Source organism: Nomia melanderi, chromosome 11, assembly GCF_051020985.1.
Source record: "Nomia melanderi isolate GNS246 chromosome 11, iyNomMela1, whole genome shotgun sequence".
Taxonomy (NCBI): domain Eukaryota; kingdom Metazoa; phylum Arthropoda; class Insecta; order Hymenoptera; family Halictidae; genus Nomia; species Nomia melanderi.
Window position 1 is genome coordinate 5,522,327 of NC_135009.1, and position 23,035 is coordinate 5,545,361.

The 23,035-nt window shown below is 34.8% G+C and overlaps 3 protein-coding genes and 1 long non-coding RNA gene across 16 annotated transcripts in view; 3 read left to right on the forward strand and 1 right to left on the reverse strand.

Moving 5' to 3' along the window:
* Positions 1–338: 338 nt before the first annotated feature.
* On the forward strand, positions 339–1,883 carry LOC116435193 (E3 SUMO-protein ligase NSE2). The gene is made up of 6 exons (XM_031994511.2): positions 339–541; positions 626–831; positions 973–1,133; positions 1,205–1,295; positions 1,382–1,562; positions 1,639–1,883. The coding sequence occupies exons 2-6, from the start codon at positions 753–755 to the stop codon at positions 1,736–1,738; spliced, it is 612 nt and encodes a 203-aa protein (XP_031850371.1). The 5' UTR covers positions 339–541; positions 626–752; the 3' UTR covers positions 1,739–1,883.
* Positions 1,884–2,100: 217 nt separating this feature from the next.
* LOC116435222 (uncharacterized) lies at positions 2,101–7,736 on the forward strand. Its single transcript, XM_076372003.1, has 9 exons — positions 2,101–2,180; positions 2,524–2,691; positions 3,210–3,504; positions 4,061–4,203; positions 4,503–4,642; positions 4,962–5,299; positions 6,476–6,747; positions 6,823–7,015; positions 7,451–7,736. The coding sequence occupies exons 5-9, from the start codon at positions 4,608–4,610 to the stop codon at positions 7,540–7,542; spliced, it is 930 nt and encodes a 309-aa protein (XP_076228118.1). The 5' UTR covers positions 2,101–2,180; positions 2,524–2,691; positions 3,210–3,504; positions 4,061–4,203; positions 4,503–4,607; the 3' UTR covers positions 7,543–7,736.
* Positions 7,737–11,571: 3,835 nt separating this feature from the next.
* Positions 11,572–13,692, reverse strand: LOC116435223 (uncharacterized). 3 transcript variants are annotated; one of them, XR_012999682.1, is made up of 2 exons: positions 13,291–13,692; positions 11,572–12,375 (listed from the first exon to the last, which is right to left on the reverse strand). It is a non-coding gene; the product is annotated as an uncharacterized LOC116435223 (long non-coding RNA). The 3 variants fall into 3 exon arrangements; XR_012999681.1 differs by having other exon boundaries at positions 11,572–12,582; XR_004236715.2 differs by lacking the exon at positions 13,291–13,692 and adding an exon at positions 12,680–12,865 and having other exon boundaries at positions 11,572–12,582.
* Positions 12,967–23,035, forward strand: part of LOC116435221 (uncharacterized) — a 136,759-nt gene continuing 126,690 nt past the window's right edge. For 7 of the 11 annotated variants that reach the window (XM_031994585.2, XM_031994592.2, XM_031994593.2 and 4 more), the window contains exon 1: positions 13,735–14,165. The gene's annotated coding sequence lies outside the window, so the exon portion shown is untranslated. Of the gene's footprint in view, positions 13,315–13,734; positions 14,166–23,035 lie in introns of those variants that run through there. The other 4 variants (XM_031994586.2, XM_031994587.2, XM_031994588.2 and 1 more) reach the window with 4 other exon arrangements.

Here is a 23,035-nt window from a genome sequence, read left to right on the forward strand (position 1 = left end):
GGGCATCTAGTGACATACTCCTCTCGAAAAGTAGCAGTTGGCAGCTACTAAAGTAAGTGTAGTGAGGCAAAAGTGTGTAGGGGCTACGTACCTCCACACCGGATGGCAGCAGAGTGGGACTTGCGACGAGCACGCCAACTTCCGACTGAGTTGAGAAATTCTCTCTCTACCCAGCGCCATCGAACCGACAATACGTGAGACACGTAACACAGTTTTATTTTACCTAGTTCCTTTTGGTAGATCCACCCTATACTGTTTTCGAGTTACTAGCGCGAAGAGAATAAGTTGCGTACATAAACACCTCTCACTTATAGCGCTGCCATGCAAAATCAGCCAAAGTCGATAAGACAGGGCGTGACATAAAAATGGTAAAGGGTTCTGAGACTTCTGAGAGTGTGTGACAAAATTTTACATTGCATGATGTTTATGCTACAGCTTGCCTGTGTTGTTACCAGTATTTCAAACTTAGATTGTCACTGCGAGACATTTGTCGTGAATCTTAATTCTCTGATTGTGTTGTTATGTATAAAATTTTAAAAAGGTGGGATATAAATACACAATTTCGAACAAATGAATTCCTCTAAATTATTGTAATTATGTTTAAAAAATATTGTTTTATTTGTAGAAAATACCAATATAAGTACCTAGGCAGTATAGTATTAAATATACCAATATAGTACTAAATATTTCTGAAAAATAAACATAAAAATGATGATATTAAATTAAGATTTTGTCAGCTTCTGATTTTCAAAATGACACAGTCACAACAAGTGATAGAAGAATTGCATGATTGCTATATAAAAACAGCTGCTAATTTAATTTCTTACTATGGTAAGTATTTGCGAGGTTAACTATCCACTATATGTCATGATCAGTTCTGTAAAAATTGCAAACTAAATGAATGCAAAAGTCAAATTAGTACTAAAGTTTGAATAGTACTTTAAGTTGTGAAAGTTATTTTTATTACGATAGGAGGGAATGAGCTAAAGGAAAAACTACAAGAGATGAGAGATATTGTAAAAAATAACTGTATTATAGACAAGAAGCTGAAAGCACTGGAAAACACAAAAAATAATTTATTAAACTCATATGATGATGAAAGTACTGAGGCTGATATTGAAACCATTGTACAAGTAAATATCACATTGTATTAACCTAGAGATACAACAAAAATTACATATATTTTTGTTCTATAATATTACAGGAATATAAGACTTTTATAACTGAGATTAATACTGATATGTCAGATGACAATAGATTGATAAATTTTGATAGACAAGTAGAAGCACTATTAGGTAAATAATAAATTACATTAAAAACAATTACATTTATTTTATTTTCTATAACTAATTATACACGCTAAATATTCATACATGTTTAGATAAAATAGGAGACGATGAAGATAATGAAGACGAAGAAATGCAGTTAACTGGGGGCTACATAAATGTAATTGATCCAATTTCTAAAAAGAGGATTGTAGATCCTGTAAAAAATAATGTATGTGGACATACTTATGATAGAGAAAGTATTACACAAATATTAAAAATAAATAAGAAAACCAGGTAAATGTTTAAACAAACAGCTTTATTTTTCTATGATATCTAATTTATGATTTTACTCATGGTTTTACACTTACAGGTGTCCTGTGATAGGCTGTAAAAGTACAGAGTTTGTAAAACTTCAAGACCTACGTGTAGACTTTGTAACAAAAACATATCTTGAAAAAAATCCTGCATAATATACATTAATAATCCATTAATAAATGGACCATGAGAAAAAAAGTTGTATATTTTATAAGATATATAGTAAATATACCTATATACATAAAGTGTAAAGTTTAATTTTTATACTTGAAACAAAAATAAATAATGTACATAGCAGTACTATGCCAGTAGTTATATATTAAATACAGCATAATTAGTATGATATATTTTACATTCCTAAAATACTTTTCTGATTAAAATTACTTATAGCAATTTTGATCCTCTTCCAAATAGATGTTTAAGTTCAGATTATTTTAAGTTCGACAGTGTAACTTAAAAATGTATCTCTTAAAATAGCAGAAATAAATTGTGACACATGGTCACATTTAAAAGCATGTCTTGTATCAAATAAGGACAGGTTATTTCTTTCAGTTATTTAAACACTGTGTACATTATGTTAAACAGAGTGTTAGTATTGTAAGTAGTAAAAAGTATGTAAGTAAACTATGAATGTTTATACAAATTAACAATTTTCTAAACTAATTTTATTAAAGTTATTGTTTTATTATCTTTTTCTCAAGTGTTAGTAATTTGTTTGTTATATCTAAGTATTATAAATGTATAAAATCTATTATTGTTTAGAAAAACAATGAAAATAATACTTAGGTAGCCTAAAAAGTGGTAAAAGCTAGGCAACTTCAAATTACTACATCTTCGTTTATCTCCGTAATTTGTACCATTATTGATCTATAATGTCAACACTTAGGCTATGTTTATACCTATGTTTATATTAATAGCATTAGTTTTCTCTTATGGAAAGGCTCATTGTATTATTGATGGATTACACGCGGAAAGTAATAATTGGGAGCCATTTCTATCCGTGTCCAAAGCCCTGGACAGTTCACCAAGCTATGATATAACACGTTGGGTGCGTCAATTACATCTGCAACAGTGTGCTTTCGTAGAAATTGGAGAAGAATTTTGTGCTGTAAGCAAAAGGGGTTTAAACGCTCTTTCTAAATACAAATTTGAGTACCATCGATCGTTACATGAAATGCAAAATATAAAGTTATTTCATTTGTAGTCATTGATATAATCTTACGCCATTTGAGAAATTACAATTGGGGGGGGGGGGGGGGGGGTCGGTGTTGTCGATTACATATCCATTAATTAATTTTCTTACATTTCGCATTAAAATAATTTACATGACCTTCACTAGTGGAATGTATCTTTGCGTAAATAGAGATTTTTTAAATTTATAATGCAAAAATGAAATACTATAAAATTATTGAAGTAAATAATTTAAAAGTTTTGTCTTTATTTAATATGCTCTACATCTCAAGCTTGTATTATTTGGATTTTCGGTAGAAGTTCTTTAATTTAAAAAAATAAACAGTTATTTGTGAGATACTTTAAAAGAAAGTAATGTAGTAATATCGATACCATAATTATTCTGTATCAAAAGCTGAAATTTCTTTGCAATAAAATTATACTTAACGTTTATAGTTGTTCGTCGAATTGCGTAGTATACCTTCTGAATCCGAAGTCCTTGATAATTTCGGCGTGGGCGAATTTTTCCTCGGAATTTGTCCTTGTCTGACGCTTCACTCTTGGGACTTGTGCTCGTCCGAGTTGTCAAGACGGAGGAAGGTTGATTGCACTTTCGCCGAGGCTACTCCACATTCAAACACGAGCGCAAGGGTGCATAGGCGATTATGCGATATAACATTGCTCAGCGAAGATACTCCCGGATGCAACTGTTCCATTTCACTGGCTGGCCATCGATTGCATGAAACGACAGGTTGTAGAACGTTTAATTGAGGATAACTATGAGCACTCAGAAATTAACCCGATCAACATGAAACATACGTAGCCTACAATGTCTGGTATTAATTCTGGATGAGTTTAAGAAATTATGTATCTTATATAAAAACGGGAACAATATAATTATATACCAGAACTTTTTTCACGAGTAAGATTATATTTCATTGAGTAATTATCATTACCATTTGAAATTATATAATTTAAATGGTAATTTTAAAAAATTTAATTGAGAAATTACTGAAAATGATGGACAGAATAGATTCCTAAAAATGACATTTGCAATATAAAAGCTATTTCCATCAATTTTTATGCGAATAGAAAACATTATAGATACTTGAAGTAAAGGGTACAATTATCCTAAATGTCGTGCATTTTTTATTTCTTATTCTTAGATTTCATTTATTGTTCTTGTTGTATTCTGATTTAACCAAGTTCAAATTTACCAAGAATCAGTACTGGATTATGTATCGTATTAATGAAACATTATATGAGAACATTAAAACTGATGTTTTTAAATATGTTGCTCTTTTTAGGTTTTCCCACGTGTTTCTTAAATCCTTTACCTGAATCTTTGTGTTCACCACGTGGTGTTTGCGGCGTTGCCCAATGTTCCGCGACGACCATAAAGGGAATACACACGCCGCAATGTGCTTCGAATTGTCATCAAAAACAGCCAGTAATATTATCGTATAATAAATTATACACGTTGTCGTAGAGAGATGGGGGGGGGGGGGGTGGCAGTGAAGGAGAAAGGGAACTTTGATATAATTGAACGATATAACAATTATTAGAAGAGTCCAATAAGCTGTTGCTTCAGTCACCTTTTATAATATTTCTTAAATTATATATTTATACAATTAAATATGTATATGAAAAATAGATTTATTTTTAATTTATTGTAATAATTTACAATATAAAAATTTAATTTACCTCTTATAATAGCTTTAATACACTTAAACGGATCAAAATTTTTAGTTCTGTGAAGAAATTGGGCCATGGTCTTCGATTCCAGCGAATATTAATTCATTATGGTCGCAATGGTCTTCTCCGAAATGTAATAACACTTGTGGCAAAGGATACATGGTTGCCATTGCTTCGTGCCAAGATCAAGTAACGTAAATAAAATTTCTATCTAATTATGAAATCAGTAAATTAAATTCAAATGTTCAAATACATTAATTTCTGAGTATTTAGTAAACGTGATATGTTTACATTACCATCAAGTATTAGAGTTATTTAAAATAAATGTCGATATTATCAAAAATATATTTATTTCAAACTTATTTAATAAATAACATAACAAATTAAAAAATTTTGTTTTTTATAAATAAAAACCTAAGAGTCTCATGAAGCTTTATCACATTATTCATTTTATTATGATAAGGTTACGTACATATAATAAAAAGTGCATAAAATCTGCAATATAATTATCAGCTATCATATGTCGCAGAGGCAAGCCTGCCATAGATTGCATCGGGCCGGGATCATTTTGGTGAGCCAGAACATCTTTGAGGGAGTTACCTTGAATTCCTTGCCCATGACGAAAGGTGTGAACTTTTCCAGTTGTCCGGATAGCTTCGGTAAATGTTACTGCGAGGTAAACATGGTCGATGGAATTATGAGAGCGGCCAGGTTCACAGAACCTTGCATTTCTACCGAAGGGTGCACCCAAAGCGATACGGGAACATTCACTTTCGAAGGAGAGTACGATCCAGGCAGTAGCGCCGACTTCGACGAAGTTTACGAAGATGATGTTCGTGAAAGGTTCGGAGGTACTTGTTCATTATTTCTGAAACTTCAAAGAATTACTGAATTACATACTCTGAGTTTTCCCCCAGAAATATTTCGAAGTATTCTACTAGATCAATGAGCGATAAATTTAATTTCCACAGAAAAAGAAGTCGAATTTTCAGAAAAAGATTATAAAATTCCATAATAATTTAACAAACGAAGTACATTCATGAATAAATATTTATAAAAAGAATAATGTATAGATTTATGAAGAGCCTGTGCAAGAAACAAAGCGTAACTAATACAATGCAATGCAATTAATTCTAATTCCGATAATAATTTTATATTATTTCCATTTCTGAACATGAATAGATTAGAAATTGTATATATCATGAACTAACTTGAATATTCAGAACTCACAAAATTAAGAAAAGTTTATGAAACTTCAATCAAATTCGGTACATTAACTAAAAAATTAGTTCTAAACTCTAATAAAATTCACAGGCATATATTTTTCATATTAAGAGTTGTGGTTTGTCGAAACAAAATAAAATGAAAATCAACAGTAGCGAAATTACAATTTCAAATAGCGGCTTGTGTAAGATAAGTCGGTGCGACCGTAGTGACGTGAAATATGCGAAAGACAAAGGCAAAGACTTGACTTACATATCGCCATTGGCGAATTTTCTAGAACAACTAAAACCGCGATTTTGTCACTCTCAATTTCTTATGGTAAAATCACTTTTTAAAATATCTATGACAGCACGCGTAGCTGAGTATTCCGTGTAAAAAATAAATTTTAAAAAAATAAAATCTTTAACATACGTTTTTCAAAAAACAATGCAGTAAGTATTACAATTAACCATTTGCAGACGAAAATTGTGAAACATCTAAAAACTCTTTTCATAAAAACTTGAATTATCTTAAATCGTAAATACTAAAAAAAATAAACCCTTATTTTTTATATATAAATAAATAATTAATAATTAATATAAGAAATAGATAATTAAATTATTCATTTACTGTAAACGGTTAACGTCTCTAAATCCACTATTAACGTGAAAAGTGTATTTTGGTTCGGTCACCTAATTTCGTATGTCAGTACCCAAACCACATGCCTTTACAAGCAACCGCGGTCAACGCATTAACGTTCAGAATTACCTTCCATATCTCACCCAATTCGGAGTAAATAACACCTCGTGTCCGCGCATTTTCAGACACGCTTTTCTACTTGGAATCGATTAGACCAACGCAGCGACGTCTTCTGCGAGTTTACAGTTCCAGCGTAGAGTATGAGTCACGCGAGGACAGATCGCCGAATAAGAACTCGAAGAGCATCGGTGGATATCGTTCGGCCGTGAGACGTCGGTTCGACGATGATTTTGATTACAACGAGGAGGACGAAAACAAAGATACCAGTGACGGGAACGACGTCGGTGAAGACGGGAACGATGATGATGATGATGGCGACGACGAGGACGAAGAGGAGGTGAACACAGAGTCGCCGCACTATTATGATTACGGTTAGTACTCGAACGTGAATCTCTTTCCTGGCGTTTTCTAGATCGGCCTCAGAGGCCCTGTGCAGGGTCTTCACAGACCCGGGAAACGTGCTCACGAGCCAAGGTCCGATTATGCGGCGATTGAGGGTAAACGAGAGGTCAGTGAACCTAACAGGGAAGGGGCAATGCAGATCGCATCCGCTGAAGACGACTGCGACGATGATTCCACGGAACCGCTGCAATATTACGATTATGGTGAGGAAACGTCAGCGGCGGTTGACAATGAGTAGCGTCTAAATTGCTGGAGTACTACGAATCGACTAGACAGAACTTGTGAACATTTTTCATGCTTTGATACATTTCTCTTTTAATCTTCTTTACAACAGTTTCAGTCCTCGTGGAGATTGATCATGCTGATGCTTGTTTATTTTTAGTAATAGAACAACTTCAGTAGATATCTAATTGATGGTTATACAGTGTTGCTCGAAAGTTTGGTATTGTTTGTTTGATGAGAGACCGATTTAAACATTTTTAATGGGAAAATGCGATTGTATGTTTGAATTTTTGTAGAATATTTAAATTGGTATATAAAACTATGAAAGAAATAATTCATAATAACAATTAGTTTAAAATTTAACGTGAAATTTACTTACATTTCTTTTTGACAATATTTGTATTCCGTGATTTTAGACTCTGGAGGAAATAAATTCGGTGGAATGCAAATTAAGTTCGCCGTGAAATTGATGGCACTAAATATTTTGCTTTGGTGCATCTTGTTTTAATGGATAAACGCGAAGAAAATCGGAGATGAATAGATAGGAATACACAATCATTTTGATGGAACTACGTGGTAATGAATTCGAAATTAGTTTATTTATCAAGTACACTAGATTTCAATCGAACAAGATTGTAGTTGCGTAACATACTATTACCTTTGTAATATCTACGTGAAATTCTTAAAAAATAAAAAAAAGACGAAAACGTATTAAAGGATCTAGTCAATTGTCATTTTGTGTACGCGTTTCATTTGTTGTATAATACAAATACGTTAGTAAATTCATAAAGGAATACGAATTATACTACTATTTGTAAGTTTGATATATTCTACAATTTTGAAAAGTTCTTTTTCCAAATACAAAAAGAATTATGATACAATTAAAAATATTATTCTGAATGATATCTAACAAATTCTTCTTTTATATTAATATTTTTAATGTCTCCTATTTATGAGGAGAATTTCAATTATAGATCCGTAATAATTATCGTTTCATCGTATTCGCGTTTATTAAGATACATAGCAATAAATCCTCACTATTCGTGTTTAATTATTCACGTACGGCTAACAATTATGATTAACAAATTAGAGTCACTTAATACCTGCAATCCAATGGTCTGGATTTCTCCGTAACATGCCATCTAGAATTTACAGCTCCACGCTCCTGATGGCAATACTTTCACCACAGACATAGTTTATCTGAGAAATCATGTTCTTTAGGGTTTTACAATAGGCTTTGTTTGAACTTTTCACGTCTCCTGCAAATCATAGCATAATTACAATTTATAGACCGTGCGATGCATATCATAAGTCAAGGTGTTTCACTTTTCACCAAGGAATTCCAGCGTTCTTACAATTGAATTTGATTGATAAAATTTTATCATGACACAACAACAAAAATTATTTTCTGAATAACTATCTATCAGACCGTAGTGTTCTACGGACATTCGTATCTTTACAACTGTAATTTCTAACGAGTGTTGGTGACGAGTTTTCTATCACTTGTGTATGATCTTCGAATACATCGGAAACAGATATAATTTTCCAGATATTTAATATAAATAAATTCAATGAATACAATACATTCTTTTTGGTATTACTAATTGGCACGATTATTTAAAATTGATAACTTTTCCACAGTCTTTTTAAACAGTAACAGTTTAGTGACTCAAAGCTTATTCACTTTGCAATTTAAAATACCATTTTATGAATGTTCACCGAAGGGAAGCACGCACAAGAAATTGAAAACCGGACATAAATTAAAATTTTATGTTAGATAAAAGTGAACAGTAGCACGGTCTCGCCTTGCATTGAAACACTATGGGAAACTTTAACATTGAATTGATACACGTGTGTTAGGTGAAAGAGTTCACAGTTCACGTTAGATTTTTTAGATGTTGCTATCTCTGCCGAGTATTATTTGCGATAGATAATCCAATAAAAAATGTGATAATGCAACAACAGATGTAAAATATCAACAATGTTACGTGTGTTTTGCAACGTTGTTATCAAAAGGCCATTCATAACAGAAGGAGATATCTAACATATTATGAAAGAAACATCTATCATTTAATTCCCAGATATTATCAGGTAAGTATATTATGACATCGTAATACGGTTTCTGTTACCTATCTGAAGTCATAAAAAACATGCACTCTTCAAAATTAAAATTTGGAGAATTTCTATTATTGAATTTTTAAGAGGACGTTTTATGTTTTTTTAATAGAAGAGAAACTATTTTTCGTTTAAAGCATATAAGCTTGAGCAAAATACTACGCAAAACGCACTTAATAGAGCTCAATTGACTTAATTAAGATACTTCCTGCGGTTGTCAACTTGTCAAGAAAAATATAGATAGTATTAAGAAGTCAGAAATGATTTTACGACTTTTAAATTGTCACTTATTAAATTATGAGAATACGAATAAGAACATTAATCATTATAATGTGTTTCGCTTAGTGTATAGTCTGCTACGATTGTTTGGTGAACGCATTTATATTTCTGGAAACAAAACATTAACAAAAAAGTGACTGAAAATAGTTCATGTTCTCTGAGACATCATAATATCACGTCATAAATCATGTAATAAAATTCAGAAAACATTTTTCATATAAAAACTAATATGAAAAATGTATTGAGTTTTTACTGTTTTATTGTTCTTTAAATTATCAACCGAGGAAAGATACAATGAATTACATACTGTAACTTCGAAGCTTGCAGAAATTATCATTCTTAATCCTATACTGTTTAAATGTTTGAAAAGTGTCGCGTACAAGTGACATTACGTAGCAACTCTATACAACCGTCAATTATACAATCATAGGAAAAAGACCAACAATATTGTGGGCAGAGTAGTAAGCGTCATTGCGTTATTTTCAACACACGCGAACGCTGTTGTGAATAATGATTAGGCGTAACTCGTTCCGTTGCATGAGAGACTCGTTGAACATCGAATTAGGCGTACGTGATTCGAAAGATTCATTCGATTTACCGAAAGAAACTCAGAAAATTGTATTTGTGCTCGTCCGCATTCGACTTTATTCACTATTGTAAAATAATATACACGAAATAATCGTTGTAGCATACAAATAAAGCTATAAAGAAAATTTTGTTTGATGTTCCGACGTGTTTGTAATGTATTGCATTGAATTATGAAAGCATTCCATTCACCTTTTCAAAGGAGGCAAAATTCTTCAGTATCAATGTAAATTTAATAATCATAATTGAATTTGAAAAGTTTTATTAGTTTTTGTTCATTACTGCTTATTTATTATACTCAGCAAGACACTAAATTTTAATAAAAATTTGATTACGTTAGTGTTAAAATCTTGCGCAACATGCGAAATATCATTTCTACTACAAATGATGATATACTATAACTTAACACAATATTTTGTTCAACATTTATTTTATTTGTAATACAAGATTGAAAAATGGGTTAAAGTAAATAGTTTTTTCACTGAGTGTATTTGTGTGCTCCTCGTTTTAATACATCTCGATCATTCTAATTTTTTTACATTTGTATTAACCTTACAATAGAATTTCCGAAACAGAGAAGGAAACCCGTTAGTCCTTTCTATTTTTCAAGATACAGAAACATGTGCTATGGATATTACAGGTATCGCGTAACATTAAGGAAAAAAGATAAACAGGCGTTCTTCAAGGTGCTTTGATAAATAATTACTAACATTCATCTTGATAAGGAGCACCGTTATTACTGCTCCTACATTAGCAATTCATTTACACATTTTCCGTACAAATTTGAAAAGTAACTGTGAGAAGCAGTTACCTCGAAAATAGCCGTATTATATACGCATAATTCAGTTAAACATACTCCTACATTTACAGGGAATTATTTTTCTACAGATTGCACAGACGATAACTAACTTTTCAGTCTACCATATTAATCGCATAAAACACTCCATATTAAATTATGCATTTACTCTTAATAAATTAATTTACCCAGCATTGTTTTCGCTGATGTTATGCTTCTCATATGTAATATGGATACACAATACCTTGAAGTTACTAATAACTTAATAATTTTATGTTAGCAAAACCTTGACAATGCCATGTTCACAACAGGAAGTAAGTAGAATTCGTACTCGCACACTTTTTCAAAAATAAAAAATTCTTTTTAGAACTGACATTAATAAAAAAAAACATTGGTATATACAATGGTAGTTATAATCACAATGATCATATGATTTGCTGAAGCAATTTTGTATAGTATAGATATTATTCAGGAGGTAATTTATACATGTGATTTCAATATGACCAATGATTGCTTTTCATGATGTAAGACAATCATATAGTAATGAACAAACGAGCACGGTACAATACGATAGTAATTTAATGGGTGAGAGTGCTTGGGTGGTTTGTAACATAATCCCACCGCTCGTAAATAGAAAAATTAAAGCCTACGACGAAAACTAGTCTGTGTTGAATAAAAGTCAGCAGAAAAAAGTTTATTTAATTTGTATTGAAACAAGACATTCTGAAGGAAAAGCACATCAATACAAAATTAAATAATATATAATTTTAATAAAATATCAGTGTTCCGTACATTTTACATATTGCATACAATTTTTCGTTAATTTCTTTATAATACCTATAACTTTTAAATACAAAGTAGAAGAATAGAGTCATCCTATCAAATCATTCAAAAGACTTTCAAAATTACGCAAAAAATTGCAATTCACGTTCCAGTGCTCTTAAAAATTCAATATAAACATACAATTTGACATCAGATAACTTTAACTTCAAACAATCCTTTCATAAGATGTATAATTTACGGGTCGTTAAAATCAAGTCAAACAGAACACCCGGTACATGGTGCTGCATTTTACGTTACATTTGATTGTTATCATAATGAAACGCGTATCAGTGTGCCCGTTGGGATCGCTTTTACCTGGCTGTCTCGGTAAACATATATAGTTACGATTAAACACGGGCAACGCCGTTCGCGCCTTTCGCAACGATATTTACGACTCTCATCGTTCGTTGCATAGCCAAAGACTGAGTTCGGTCGATTGATCGTGGTGCCGTAAGTAACGCGATATCCCGCAAGGAATGCCCGGCGATACCTTTAAACGCGGAGAGCTCTCTGTCGACAGCGCACGTAGAACTTGACCCCGCCGCCGTCAATCCATCGCCGTTCGGTGTCAGTGACCTGCCTCAAAAAAAGAAACTAATTCCACCAGCCAGTGGCCCGTTACACACTCCGTCGCGTACACGCACTGTACCGCGGATGGATTCTGTGATCTCAAACGAATCGAATTTAGAGCCGCCTGTCGTTTGTTTTCGGTGGCTGGCCGGGCGTATCGATCGATCTATTGGCCTGCGGGGCAGATCGGCTGTTAGAAATTTCGTCGCGTCGACCGTTCTACGTCTTGCGTAAAACATGACACAGAGGATCAGTTGAAGGGTTTACGTTGCTGTTCAATCGAAACGTTTATCTCGGTAATTGAATTGCGCAACCATCGCAAGGTATACACATATTGCTTTTTATATTCGGTGTGTGCATAACACTGTTTTATTTAGACACCTATAATCCAATTTGATAATGTTCGTATTATAAATATCTATTAGCATAAATTTCGTAATAATTCGTATATACTATATGTTTCATTTATTTTGGGTACCTTTAGCTTATTAAGTAGTCGTATTGAATTACAAATAATATTACGTCCTGTATTTCGTCTTGTGAAGAAAAGGAATTGGAAAAAGTTTCACTTGGTTCGAATTAAAAGGTTTGTTGTTTCATTCGATTGAAAAAGCGAAGATCGTAAAACGGGTATGAGCAATCTCCTTGTTCAGACGTCGGGCCGTGCTCTTAGAACAAATCGACGGACGTATCAATTAAGCCGATTGTATTGGTCGTGCATTGAGACAACACGCGCGGTTATCATTCAAGCCACTCACACGTTCGTTCCGTCTCATGCGCGAATCCTTCGTGCGAGCGAGGCGACTGCGGTGAACACAGTCGTGCACACGAGTGAAGCTACCACGAAAGAGTATCCGAAGAGATAGGGAGGAGACGTTCCGACAAGAGACGGTGTTTCTTCAAAGGAAAGCAGCGAGACAACGCCAGCGGAAGTGTAATGCCATTGCGCGTCTCTTTGCATCAATGCAAGATAAACACGAACACGGGAGGGGGTCACGCGTAAGAGAATTGACCGATCACGAGAAAATCGTTTGAATAGCACGGGGGTCCGGGTGTCCATTGTCGGCGGATCTTAGGTTACGTACCTACCTGCACGGTGTGGGTAGACGATCGGTAAGTTATCCGCGCTGCTGCAGGCGAAACCGACGAGTTTCATTCGGTGTGTACTCCCGCAAAGATATTTTAGTCAGTCTTCCATTTAATCCTGCCGCAATCTTTCTACGCGAGTCATGCCACACGGGTTTCGATGAGCCCGAAGCGGATTCCCGCGTGAGAGAGAAAGGAGAGGAGAACCATTTTAAGAATATCGGCAAAAGGACAACGGTCCCCCGTGTTTCTTTGTGACGTCCAAATGTTAAATCGGTACAAGAGGCGAAGAGAAGAAACTGATCGGTAGCAAGCCGGCTTTACGAACACGTCCGCTGGGCGGGCGGGAAGGGGGGGGCGCGTAACCAGTTTGTGATTGGCCGAGCCGTGTACCACGTGGCGGTGTTGCGCGGGTGGGGATTGGCCAGCACAGCCGCGCACCGCGGGCGAAAGCGGCGAGTTTTGTTCTAGTATTTACCCCGCGGTGTAAAGCTGGATCTCGCGCTCTCCCGGTGTCCTTAAGTCACGTTCTATTGTTCGCGTCGTTTCTCGTGGGTTGCCTCTTTCATCGTTCCGGGGGGTTCCGTAACGTTCGTTCTACGGCTTGTGCTTTCTCAATGGTGAACGGTTAGAGATCGTGCGCCATGTTCGCGCCGCGAGCAGCACGCGATTCACCGGCTACCGTGGCAAGTGATACGTTTTTTTCTGCCGTCGAGCAACGGCGAGTGGTGTGCGTTTAAATACCGTACCAGGGTACGCCGCGGTGTGTGCTTGTGTGTTTATGGTGCGCGGGTATGCCATTAAGAAGGCAAAAGTCCTAGTGGTAGTAAACGACAAGGCGAGAGCACGCTGTGGGACCGTGGAATGCGCGCTGACAGGTATCCACCGCCGCGCCGTCGCACTCGGAATTCACTATGTGGTTCTAACCTTCTTTCCCCTCTTTCTTTATCCTTGCGTTCGCTTCCCTCTCACTCGTAACGCAGCGTAAGCCTTTGCGTGTTTACGCGATCGTCCACCTCCCTCTTCAGTCTCTTCCCTTTCTATTCCTCCTTTTCTTCGTCCTTCTACCGTCCTGCTTCTTTGAATGGCCTCTCCGTCGCGCCTGCGTTTGCGTGCTGACGCTTCGGCACTTTTGACAGCTGTCACGATTCAAGTGTGCGTATACAAGCGACTCGTTTTGTTTCATCGAATGTAGGAACTTAGAGCAGGGGCAAAGGGGAGAAGAGCGACATATTGTCGTCAATTACCCTTCGTTCTTTTCTCCCCATGACGTGTCGTTGTTTTTATCGTGGCGATCTGGTGAAATATTCAACTTGGATTTATCTATCGTTTATTTGGGGGACCGATTTTATTTTTACACCGGACAACAGCCGCTGAGTTCATTTTTGATCGAAGCGGCGCATGCTGAGACGAGTCGTGACGTCACGCGGATTTAAAAATTTCCAGTAGAGTAATTTCTATAGTCTGTTCGTGACGTAAATGAGATAACACCATTACAACAATGAACTGACTGATAATATGTACATATCTTTCTTCTCTTTTTTATTAATTGTGAACGGCTCGAGCATTACTGAATTACTAAACGTATCCACAGCACAAAGCGCGTTATGTAAAGTGAAAGTCCCTACAGAAACGTGTTAAAGGTTGCGGTACATGATGTAAAATCATATGTCGTAAATTCCGGTTATGGCACGATTGGTTTCCCCTCGCGATCTTTCACCGAAGAGAAGGCAAATTTGTGACAATGTTCAGGTTGACCAGATAATTGGTGCCGCTAGGGTCGGAAGTTAGTCCCGTTAAGAGCGGCAAGAATCATTTAGATACAATGGTAATCTAATATTTGAGAAACGTGAGGAACATAGAGGCAACGCGAACAAACATGTCTTTTTTTCTTACGATTCTTTTAGCGACACACGTTTCAAGATGATTCCAAGTGAACCTATGCCCCTAGTTTTTGACTTCACATTAAATGAAGCGATGACTTCTGTCCACTCGTCCGGCGTAGTTTAAGAGGCTGCATGTGACGTGGCGAGAGCGGAATAAAATAGTTTGTATTCCTTTCTTTGAAGTTGTCCGCCAAGGACACGTGACAAATGACGTGAGAATGTCGCTCGACTAGCGACACTTGAAATTAAAACATTTGTTGAAATCTTACTTTACACTGTCGCTGTTGCACTTTTTTCGCGTCTGCTTGCTCGCTTCGACGCTTACCTTGCAATTCAACACATTAATTTACACACGGACGCTACGAAAGACATTAGACTCTTTCCGACTTCCGGTTGGCACAGTACTGGTCATCAATCATGTTTTACCAACCGGAAGGTGGAATGCGTGCCTGTCGCCGCGCGATTGTTTCTTTTTCGAACGAAAGCATGCTCGGTTACTTTCATATTTGTTATCACAAATAAACTATTTATGTGGAAATTATATAGTTTTACAGGAAGAATAAGTATTTTTTAAATATTTACACTATGAAAACTGTATACTTTCGTTCATTTGTTTAAAAAAAATATATATATATTTATTTGTATGAATTTAATTTGCCGCCATTTTCATAACAGATATAGAGGTTCACAATCGGTACTCTTCAATTTAAATACATATTCAAATATTGATGTTCACAGAATATTTTTTTGAGTATTATTGCCTTGTGTTTATTATTTCTAGAAAAGTATTCATCTGTATTTTAACGTTGTAATCTCTGGTGAATCATTAGCTAAACATTTCCAATGATGTTGAATAATGTTAAGCAGAAGTAGCTGACGATAGTAGTTCATACTACTGTGTTTACATTATCAGCACGTTCTAGGTTACTGGGATCAATTAAATATATACGATTGAGTGTATCAATGGAAAAAGTTTCTCTTAGCTGAACGTTGATAATTATATCCAATATTTGTGTTATTGATCAAATAATTACATTGTACAGTTTGGTTATAAGTTTTTACAATAACAAAATTAATTGGAAATCAATATTTCGACACGAGCTACATAAAGCCTGAACAGTATGTACAATCTACGTTTTTGAAAATATTTGGTAAATTAATAGAAATTATGTGCACCATTCACTGTACTGCATGTATGAAACTTGCATTTAATGAGAAAATGAATGCATTATCAACAAACTTTCATCTGGAATCTTCGCGAAATTATCAAAAGTGATGATCAATTCGTAGATCTGCTATTATAGGATTTACGAGGAAAGGAACTGTACTTTCTCACCAGGATACGGCAGAACATTTCTCCTATCTTGAACAGTCCAAAGTGCAATTGAATGTACATAGCGGCACTAAACATACCATGCAAATATAAATCTCCTATCAATCGGTCGCAACATATCGAACCCGGAAACGTGAGAGAAGAATTTTAAATGCATATAACGCGATCCACATTGAATTAGAACACCGAATCATGTGATCGAAGACACGCGGCCATTATATAAGGGGGATGACGCAGAAACAGCGTTAATTTAAAGAAAACATTCAGATCTTCTTCTATGATCGTCCTCGATGCCTCCTATCAGCATTCTGGATTAAGTCCCGTTTGACCGCTGCGCGCGCTTCGTGAAACCTTGATCGTGTATCAAAACATTAAATTGTTGTCTACGAAACGGTATAGTCTATTAACCAATACTTCGTGTTGCAATAAATGGTAAATGAATTTTATTAGTCTAAGAAATTCATAAAAGCTCTAAACAAATTTTATGCACTTTATTCATTAAGCTTCAAACGTATTTCTAATAATTTTATAAGAACTTAAATTTTTCAAAGTAATTCAGTTATTATAATTTAGCACTGGATCCTTCGAAAATATATTTAATTTTAGTTTTTTTTTTGTTAAATGATATTGTTATTATGAGAATGTTTATTAGAAAATAAAGTAGAGATTAATTTGTAATTCTTTTCAAATTTTTAAGCTTACCTTGATATAAGAAACAATTACAGTTGATTTTTATACATTGTGCATTTATATACTTTTTGTGTACTAACAGTAAGAAGCACTTTGGTGTGACAGAGAATAAGGCCATGAAATAATTTGTGGGCTGTAAATATTTATGTGTTCCTTCACACTTATAGACTAATTAATGAGTACAGGAATTTGAGAAATGTAAAGTATATAATGGGCGAACAGAGCTAAAGTAGTCAGCGAGTGGAAGAGAAAGTCAGATTTTTATTGTTTTTAGCAACTGTAATCTTTAATCAACAAATACAGAGTTCATTAGGATTAAATAATCACACTGGAAATATAACATACGAATAATGTGTAATTATAGTGTAGACATACCTTGCTTATGCCTTTAATTGCTAAATATAATTATAATTTTATTAGTACAAGTAAAGAGGTATCATTGACTTAATAATCTACGTATTATTATACTTTAAAAAATAAATCTTCCTTATTTAAAGCATATGAATCCACTATACAATATTTATATCATCTACCTTATTAAGGTTTCATGCAAATATCAGTACATTATTAAAAATATGAAATAGTTATTGTGAGTCAGAATAGACCCCGTATTCGCTGTTCAAGCGATTGTCGGAGGATGAAACATCCCCTAAGTTTATTGCCAAAGCACAAATAACGTCGCGTAAACAGAGAAATGTGCGGTTTCTGTTAGCGAACAAGTATTAATCTCACTGAGTTATTTTTATTTGCGCGCAGAATGTATCATTCGAATTGAAGAAACTCGCGGTATTCGCATGGAACATGTTTTCGTCTTTTCAATCCCGTGACCGATATTTCACTGTATTCCACTTTTGTTACAAGCCCACGAAATCTCGGAATAATTAATTCTTTACGAGCGAGAGTTTTTTTTAAGTATTTAAAACTTTCAGCAAAAGAAACTAAATTATACAATTAACTTGTAGAAATTACACATCGAATTTCTAAATATTAGAGACAAAGGCTACTATGTACTGGTCTCTTGTTATTTGGATAATAAATTAAATTACTTATTTGCAATTTAACACTAGGTTCAGGGATGTTTATTGTATAGTTTATTCTATTGTTCCTTAAAAAAGTTGATGTTTATTCGTTTAGATGTTACAAATTGGAGATTTAAAACTAGACTATTAGGGTACATATTCCTATGACTGCATCACTTAGAATTGACATGGACGTTCACCAAATAATGTTTATAAAATTCAACATGCGTCAAATTGACGCGTACAGTAAATCTAGTGTTAATATTCTAGACACGAAAGTTTGATGTCTATGAAATGACGACATTCGTTCGCGAAGAGTTAATATAATTACGATATTAAATTCAATGTTTTCCGGTCATTAACCGATCGGTCGAGGTTCGTGGGATCGCAAGGAGGAGAGAAAGAGAGGCAACGAGCGTGGCAGTCAATTATTCCGAGCGATCGGAATAATAAAATGCACCGGGAACCGGGTAGATTTCGGCGAAGTTACGGGCCCGCGTACCGTTTCAGCCGGTTCGTTCAGAGAAATACGACAGCGATAAAGTTTTCCTCCTTTTCTCGGTGTGTATCAAGAAAAAGGACCACGAAGGGCGACAACCTCTCGATCCTTATCCAATTACGCATGCGTAACTTCGACCGCGTAAGAATTTTTGCCGCGTCGCCATTTAAATCCGTCGTCCCAGAGCGGTATTTGACGTTATGCGCACAGCCGCTTGATGTAAATCCTTTTTCTTTCTTTCTTTCGTTCTATACTGGGTGTGTGCTGAGAACAGTATTTTTTTAACGTGTTTTATGTGGCACGTAAATAATAATATTTCGATTTTGTCTTCTCTTTCTTTTTTTTTTGTTAATACAATGTTCTTTTGGATTTTTTAAAATGTTTATACTTTCACGGTGTTTTATTTGAAACGTAAATAATAATATTTCCATTTTGTTTCCTTTTTTTGTTATTATAAAATTCTCTTGAATTTTTTAAAATTGTTTCGCCTGTGGTAATACAATTTATATTATTCTGCTGTATACCGGGTGTGTTGGAAACTATTTTTTAAACGGGTTTTATTTCAATCGGAAGGTAAAGAATAACCTTTCAATTTTTTTTTCATTTTATAAAATCCTTCCAGTTTTTGTAAAATATTACAGTATACGCAAAAAATTGTCTTGTGAATACAATATGTGTTAGAATCCCAAATAGTTCTGATAACTGGGTCAGAAGAATTTTAATCTTATTAATAATCATTTTTATTTGCAGTATCGTATCTGCGTATCACATGTATTGCGTGTAATTTGCTTTTAAAAACAAAACCTTCTATATCAGTATTTTCACATCGTAACTCACTTGGATCATTCTACGATTTCCTACACACCCTGTATAGGCGACGAGCGTTGAAATCCCTGTATCTACCATCTGTACGGTATCTTCCAATCCCCGCGAGGTTGATCGTTACACCTACGCGCTTCCTTTGCGCGAGTAACGTTTTTTAATTAAAACTCGAGGGAAGTTGCATTGAATGGGTAGCGAGATATTTGAGTAAATTGTTGCAAAGGTGGTTCACTATTATTCAACGAATCGAGTGATTCGTAGATTCCGTTGAATAGGACTTACACAGTTGTTCATTGAAGATAGTACGGTTTACGTCTTTATTGTTATATTCAAAAAGAATAAGTAATGGATATTGAAAACATACGAAGCGTGCTTAAAGTAATGAGAACTAACGTAACCGTTACTCTGTATGAGAAGTAGTTAGAATTTCGTGGGAAAAAAACATTTATTCAGTTATAATTAAATAACAGTAACAATGAAGTTAATTTATATTACACTATAAATAGTAACTTTGTGAACGATAGAAAATAGCTCATTAGAACAAGCTCATAGCTCGTTTTGTGTTTAACGTAAAATGCAAAGGTAGGAAGACAAAAAAACATTTATTATAAGTACTTGTACAAAGAAATTCCTATTTGATTTCAGTCTTCTAGTTATGATATGAATTAGATATCAGGACTAATGCCTGAACAGTAATTCCCACGATCAGTCATTTTCATTTTAGCAAGCACACGTCAAATACTTGCTTAACGGACCCGTTAAATGCACATGAATCATCCTTATCGTATCTAAGAGCTCTAACTAGCCGATATGTATTCACGATTCATCATCAGTCAGATACAAAATATTGTAATTGTCGGATCTTCATTTTATTCCAATAAAAAAGACAACGAACCGGAAAATATTCCTATTAAAATGTCAAATTAAATTAATTTGAGATAACGAATAATTTACTTCTTTTTCAGAAGTATTCAGTTGCAGTACCTTTAAGTGAAAGTAGTCTTATTCGGATCGATTGTCGGATTAAACTAATTTATAATTCGAAGTTAGTTAATAACACTGCAAACATCTTTCTGCCAAAAAGTATATACTACGCTATGATCTTGAATCCGATTTAAATTTAACAACTTTTCCCTATACATTATTCATTTTCAATTTCATTAAAATATCTACATGTATCAAATTTTAACCAGTATTATTGGATGTTAAAACTTTTATGACGTTTCACATTTTTAAGTTAAATAATTCCTCATGGACAAGCAAATGTCTATAAACAGTAGTGTATATTTCGAATATTCGATATTTTTACTTATTTTATTTACAATCGAGTACAGATAGAAAAATGTGAAATCTTGCAATAAACTAACAATATTTTTCAGTCGAAATATTAATTCAAATATAATTTTTGATATTCCCGCAGTCAGGTGCACATTTACAGAAATTCCTCGCCTATGTTTCGCAGTGTTTGATATAGTAGCGTATAGGTAATACAATATTTTTACACCACACAAGTTGTTAACGCCATTGCTTGCCGATTCCTGGATCCAAGGTCTCTAGTCTCAGTCCACGAGCATTTAACGGGACCCCCCTCTATTTCGTTGGTGTCCGAACGGATCAAGCCTCCGCATAACCATAATATTACATCACAGGTTACATTGTTCGTTCGTTACAGAATTTCTCGCTGGAAGCGCGCAAACGATCCGTAGAATCGAGAATTCCGTAAATACGCGCGAAACTCCGCAATGGAATTCGAAAATGAAGTTAATAGAGTACCGTTACCGCCATAGCGAACGCACTTCAGTTGTTCCATATAACGGGTGTGCGCTTCTTAACTTCCCGTAACAGTTGGCCCATTATACTCGGGGTGCAACAGTGATAAATGGACGATTCAGAAATCCATTAATATAAGTCACATTTTCGTTTTGCGCAGCTTAAAACTGTTTTTGTTGTTAAAACTACGAGTTAACAAACCAAGTGGTGCACTACCTATGGAATTAAGTATTCAGTACGAAGATAGCAATATAATTGCATTCTTAACTCAACATATTAATGATAGAAATGCTTCTTAAATGCTTAACCCTTCAGTGCTATAATCTGTCTCTCAAACCACAGGTGATTTATAAATCAATGATAAAATATAAACATGAACAGAAACTGTCCATAATATCCAGGATTGAACATTATAAGATAATTGAACGGTATATGGAGTTTTAACATAGTGGACCGTGCATTGTGATTATGCAATTCTGAATAATCTAACAGGTCGGTCGTAGCAGTTAACACTGGGTTTACGAAATACGTTGATTTAATGTTTATAGAATTTTATAAAGATTATTTGGTAAATGTTTATGTTGATTTCGATAGATGCAATTACACGAATATGTATCCTAATCGTTTATTTTTAAACTTCAATTTTGATAGGAACAGTAGAATAAATTGTACAATAAACGTTCGTAAACCTAGTGTTAAGGATCAAATTGAAAATGCAACTCACGCTGTTTGACTTTCGAGCTTTCCAAACAATCTCGCTCCCTGTTGTATTATTTATTGTAAAGTGTCAAGAATTGCGTCACATTGCGTTCACCGCGGGCCGTTTATTACCGACGCACGACCCGATTCTTTTTCTAACGGGCGTCGAATTTCACCTATAAAGCGCGACCGGTTAATTTTCTGTGATATTAGCTAGCGACCAATCCCCGTGCTTGGAATCCACGGTAGCCATTGAAAGTTCCGCGAACCGCGCTACGGTTCATAAATCTTTAACAAAGTCTTGGCGCGAACATTTCGATTGCGCGCGCGCACGTAACCGTTCGTGAACCGTGCGTCTCCATTATTACGTAATTTTTCGCGAGCTTCTTTTTCCATCGTGTTCTCCCGTCTCTGTTTTGGGAGTAGGAACGAGAGAAAGAAGAGCCGGGGGGGGGGGGGCTTGCCGCACGGAATTTAACACGCTCCGTGTCGTCTGAATTCCCTGGTTTCCGGTTGGCGGATTTCAAAAAAGAAAAATGGCGAAAAAAAGGTATGGTGAGCCGATATCGATGGATATTCCTCCCGTGGGATCGAAACCCTTTCTCGATCGCTGTGGAAACCGTGTGAATGAGCGTTCGTTACGGTACTTGATTCTTCAGGCTCATCGAATGTCATGAACCCTGGCCACATTTACATACGGTCATAAGAGTATCCGGCCTCGTCAAGCACATTAACGATCGTGTTCACTCTTTAGTTGTATTGTATACAATGTAACGAAACGGTGTTTCGTGATTTTCGTAGATTTTATGTGAGTTTGGATGTAGGATTTTTTGTTCGCAGATGAAATTCACGAAAATAAATGAAAATTTGTGAATAAGTAGGACATTAAATTCTTATATGGGTTATAAAATTTTAATGGTTACGTTTACTTTTTGTATGCATCGTGTTCAGCGTTACAGAACAGCGTTTTGTAATTTTATTCAATAATTCTCTGGTTGATTTTATAGTTGTTGTTAGAATGCAAGGTTTA

Bases quoted from the DNA above. Each gene is read 5' to 3' on its own strand.
- LOC116435193 (XM_031994511.2), top strand. From the start codon at position 753: ATGACACAGTCACAACAAGTGATAGAAGAATTGCATGATTGCTATATA. The intron at 832-972 runs GTAAGTATTTGC...TTATTACGATAG, and splicing joins TAATTTAATTTCTTACTATG to GAGGGAATGAGCTAAAGGAA. The intron at 1,563-1,638 runs GTAAATGTTTAA...TTACACTTACAG, and splicing joins AAAATAAATAAGAAAACCAG to GTGTCCTGTGATAGGCTGTA.
- LOC116435222 (XM_076372003.1), top strand. From the start codon at position 4,608: ATGGTTGCCATTGCTTCGTGCCAAGATCAAGTAAC. The intron at 4,643-4,961 runs GTAAATAAAATT...TATAATTATCAG, and splicing joins TCGTGCCAAGATCAAGTAAC to CTATCATATGTCGCAGAGGC. The intron at 7,016-7,450 runs GTGAGGAAACGT...CCGTGATTTTAG, and splicing joins GCTGCAATATTACGATTATG to ACTCTGGAGGAAATAAATTC.